Genomic DNA, 5,077 nt, shown 5'->3' with positions numbered 1-5,077 from the left:
CTCCATCAGCAGCCTCAACAACAGAAGCCGCCGAAAACCCTGCTTTGTATCAGAGGCAAGGTCAGTCCGATGCACAGCCATGCACAGGCAGTGTGCCTGTACTACGCTGCAAACCCTCTGCTTGTTTCTCTAACATGCACTTGCTTCTAATTACTAGCATTGTTCCCTTTCTGGTTAGTGAGGAACACTAGACGAGATTCTGTAAGGGTGTATTTTTAATTTATATGTATATATTTAACTTCTTTTTCGTTATTTTTAAAGGGTTGAGGGGGAGTGGGGTTATTTTTTCTACTTTTTTTTTTTTTTTTTTTGCTTGCCTTGCACTACGTGCCTGGATAGTTTGTAGATATAATTATTGACTGGCGCCTGGGTTGTTGCAGTGCGGGGGGGTTAGGGAGGAAGGAATCCACCCCCACCCCCCCAAACCCTTTTCTTCTCCTTCCCTGGGCTCGGACATTGGAGCACTAAATGAACTTGAATTGTGTCTGTGGAGAGCAGGATGGTCGCTGTTACTTTGTGATGAGATCGGGGATGAATTGCTCGCTTTAAAAATGCTGCTTTGGATTCTGTTGCTGGAGACGTCTCTTTGTTTTGCCGCTGGAAACGTTACAGGGGACGTTTGCAAAGAGAAGATCTGTTCCTGCAATGAGATAGAAGGGGACCTACACGTAGACTGTGAAAAAAAGGGCTTTACGAGTCTTCAGCGTTTCACCGCCCCGACTTCCCAGTTTTACCATCTATTTCTGCATGGCAATTCCCTCACTCGACTTTTCCCTAATGAGTTCGCTAACTTTTACAATGCGGTTAGTTTGCACATGGAAAATAATGGCTTGCATGAAATCGTTCCTGGGGCTTTTCTGGGGCTGCAGCTGGTGAAAAGGTTGCACATCAATAACAACAAGATCAAATCTTTTCGAAAGCAGACTTTCCTGGGGCTGGACGATCTGGAATACCTCCAGGCTGATTTTAATTTATTACGGGATATAGACCCGGGGGCCTTCCAGGACTTGAACAAGCTGGAGGTACTCATTTTAAACGACAATCTCATCAGCACCCTACCTGCCAATGTGTTCCAATATGTGCCCATCACTCACCTCGACCTCCGGGGAAACAGGCTGAAAACGCTGCCCTACGAGGAGGTCTTGGAGCAAATCCCTGGCATTGCCGAGATCCTGCTAGAGGATAACCCATGGGACTGCACTTGTGATCTGCTCTCCCTGAAAGAATGGCTCGAAAACATTCCCAAAAATGCCCTGATCGGCCGAGTAGTCTGCGAAGCCCCCACCAGACTGCAGGGCAAAGACCTCAATGAAACCACTGAACAGGACTTGTGTCCTTTGAAAAACAGAGTGGATTCTAGTCTCCCGGCTCCCCCTGCCCAAGAAGAGACCTTCGCTCCTGGTCCCCTGCCAACTCCTTTCAAGACAAATGGGCAAGAAGATCATGCCACCCCAGGGTCGGCTCCAAACGGAGGTACAAAGATCCCAGGCAACTGGCAGATCAAAATCAGACCCACGGCAGCGATAGCTACCGGCAGCGCCAGAAACAAACCCCCAGCCAACGGCTTGCCCTGCCCTGGGGGCTGCAGCTGCGACCACATCCCAGGGTCGGGTTTAAAGATGAACTGCAACAACCGGAACGTGAGCAGCTTGGCTGATTTGAAGCCCAAGCTTTCCAACGTGCAGGAGCTTTTCCTGCGAGATAACAAGATCCACAGCATCCGAAAATCGCACTTTGTGGATTACAAGAATCTCATTCTGTTGGATCTGGGCAACAATAACATCGCCACCGTAGAGAACAACACTTTTAAGAATCTTTTGGACCTCAGGTGGTTGTATATGGATAGTAACTACCTTGACACGCTGTCCCGGGAGAAATTCGCCGGGCTGCAAAACCTTGAGTACCTGAACGTGGAGTACAACGCCATCCAGCTCATCCTTCCTGGCACCTTCAATGCCATGCCCAAACTGAGGATCCTCATTCTCAACAACAACTTGCTGAGGTCCCTGCCCGTGGACGTGTTTGCTGGGGTCTCGCTCTCTAAACTCAGCCTGCACAACAATTACTTCATGTACCTTCCGGTGGCAGGGGTGCTGGACCAGTTAACCGCCATCATCCAGATAGACCTGCACGGAAACCCGTGGGAGTGTTCCTGCACCATTGTGCCTTTCAAGCAATGGGCAGAACGCCTGGGTTCCGAAGTGCTGATGAGCGACCTCAAGTGCGAGACGCCAGTGAACTTCTTTAGGAAGGATTTCATGCTCCTCTCCAATGACGAGATCTGCCCCCAGCTGTACGCGAGGATCTCGCCCACGTTAACTTCGCACAGTAAAAACAGCACTGGGTTGGCGGAGACCGGGACACACTCCAACTCCTACTTAGACACCAGCAGGGTGTCCATCTCCGTGTTGGTCCCGGGACTGCTGCTGGTGTTTGTCACCTCCGCCTTCACTGTGGTGGGCATGCTCGTGTTTATCCTGAGGAATCGAAAGCGGTCTAAGAGAAGGGACGCCAACTCCTCGGCGTCCGAAATTAATTCCCTACAGACAGTCTGTGACTCTTCCTACTGGCACAATGGGCCTTACAACGCAGATGGGGCCCACAGGGTGTATGACTGTGGCTCCCACTCGCTCTCAGACTAAGACCCCCAACCCGGCTAAAGCAGAGGAGGGGGGATGGAGATGCCTCCACCCTCCCCCCACTCCGCCGGCATCCCCGGGGGTCAGGGGAGCCCAGACCCAGGTCCAGCGCACCCCAAGGCTTGATGGACATAATAAATAAATAACTATGAACTCGCTCAACTGAGAGGGTCTGACCCCTTAGCTCCCTCTGGAAACAAAGAGCAGACTGTGGCGAGTTGGGGAGCCTGCCAAATCGCTCTTTGCTGCAGCCCCTTTTGACAAAGCCCCGGCAGGGGCCCTGCTCGGAGACCAGACAGTGCCCTTCCCCTCGGGAGAGGGGCTGGTACCGTGGTCCTACACATATATACATATACCCACATCTATATAGAGAGATAGGTATCTATTTTTCCCCTGTGGATTAGCCCGTGAGGAGGGGGGGCGCGATGGCTCCCTGTTGGCTACGCAGGGATGGGCAGTTGCACGAAGGCATGAATGTATTGTAAATAAGTTAACTCTGACTTCTGGCAGAAAACAAAAAGTGCTGCATGGCTCGCATGGAATCCACGCGCTCCGGGGACGCTGCCCTCCCGCGACTGGGGACGCCGTCACGTTCACAGCACCCACCCTCTTACCTGATAAATCCCATCGTATCAAACTTTCTATAAACAAAATACAGTATAATCAGAAAGTGCCATTTCGCCATTATTTGTGATCGGTAGGCAGTTCAGAGCGTACGTTTACTGTGAAAAAAAAATGTAAAGGTTTTATTTAGGACATTTGCATGGCTAGTCATCAGTCCATTTTATGAGTTAAAAATGTATTTTGCTGAGCAAAGTTTTATGGGTTGTTTTGGGCTCTTTTATTTTGATGGTGATTTTTTTTTTTTGAGGGGGAATATTTTTCTATACATATCCAATAATGCCTTCCATCTGAATGTAAAATAAGTACCCATGATTTCTATTATAGTATCAGTGTAATTATTAAGAAAAAAAGATTTTGAGGCAGTTAAGCATGACCAATTAATGTCACTCTAGTGCTTAGGCTGCGATCCAATGGTAGCAATTCTGTGCTGGTGTAAATCTTACTTATAAAGTAAGAAAAAAGAACCGAGGAGGCACGTGGAACTTACTAATTCTATTCGAGGATTTTATAATGGCATATTTTTTCAGTATTAAAGTGAAAATGTTTTCAACTCTGGGTCCTTACATTTTTCCAGCTTCATATTTGCAACTGGTAAATTGGATTTGCGGTGGAAGGGACGCGGGAGGGGGAAGGTTGGGGGTGGATCACTTCAAGAGCTACATTAAGGCTCTCTCTTTAATCATCTCACTTAGCTTGTTACCCTTTACGTAGCTCCCCTCCCTCTCCACCCCCGCCCCCGGACTTTTCCAGCTTTCCCCTGTGGTTAAGGAAGGTCTTTCCCCCGACACGCCCCCTCCCCCCTCCCTTTTTTCCCCCTCTCCTTCTGCTGCAGTGAATTCCTTTATTAATACTGGAAATCCCTCACTGCTGCTTCTGCTGCTGCTGCTGCATACACTGCAGATATGTTAAGGATGTTAGTAGAGATTTGATTTAATTGACTCTGTCTACATCGGTCTCATTAAACAGTGGAGGTTTCATTGGTCAGCACTCTACGATGAAAGACAGCCCTAATGACTGGCATTTGAGATGCTGCTGGCGTTTTGAATTCAACATCTGCTGAAAGTGGTAAAACTAATTAGTGCCCACCCACCCTACCCGCCCCAGCAAATGCATATTGAAATTTGTTAAAGCACTCATCTTTATGGAAATCAATCATTATCCTAAAGAAGTGTTTCTCTCCCATCATTGGGATTTTTGGTTGTGGCCCAGTAATTAACAAGAAAAGCATTGAACTGTTTGAATTTTATGAGCCAGTGTAACTCTGGCCTCAGTCATAGTCCTCTGGGATTTCTAAGCAGTCTTATTTTATCAGCAGTTAGGGGACAAAGCAGCAGATAAAACTACACATTGATGGGGGTCTGCATTCCACCACATATCCACCCTTGAGAAGTATGTTAAAAGACTGCAGACCACAGATTGGAAAAAAAAAAAAAAAAATGACTGTAGGATTGTAAATCAGCTAATGAAAGCCCCCAGAGCAGTTGTAAGAAGATTTGCCTTCTAGAACTCATATTCTAAAGAAAAGCGATTTCCTAGAACAGTGATGTTCTGGAGTATGTATTATTTATTTTAATGTTTTTTTAATAAAATCCTTATTATAAACCATCACTATTCCTAAGGCCATTCATCATTTTCTCTCTTGATTCTTTTGTTTGTGGACTGCATTTCATAGTAGTAAGTTTGTAACCCACTACCCTCTGACAAATATTATGGGTTGTTATTTATTTATTGATTTTTCATGTAAAGGCCTTAATTCTTTTATGGAAAGACAACTGGGTTCCTTGTAGGCAATCAACAGACTTATTCTTGATTGA

General features: G+C 46.9%; 1 protein-coding gene across 1 annotated transcript; it reads left to right on the top strand.

Annotated features, from left to right (window-relative positions):
* Nucleotides 1-219: 219 nt before the first annotated feature.
* SLITRK1 (SLIT and NTRK like family member 1) lies at nucleotides 220-2,642 on the top strand (the record flags this gene model as incomplete). Its single annotated transcript, XM_082859369.1, has 1 exon — nucleotides 220-2,642. Exon 1 carries the CDS (start codon nucleotides 552-554, stop codon nucleotides 2,640-2,642), a length of 2,091 nt encoding a protein of 696 aa, XP_082715495.1. The 5' UTR covers nucleotides 220-551.
* Between the last annotated feature and the right edge of the window lie 2,435 nt (nucleotides 2,643-5,077).

This window comes from Leucopleurus acutus (assembly GCF_964270905.1).
Source record: "Leucopleurus acutus genome assembly, chromosome: 18".
NCBI classification, from domain to species: domain Eukaryota; kingdom Metazoa; phylum Chordata; class Mammalia; order Artiodactyla; family Delphinidae; genus Leucopleurus; species Leucopleurus acutus.
The sequence above is the reverse complement of the archived record's forward strand: the minus strand, read 5'-3'. Positions and strand labels throughout refer to the sequence as shown.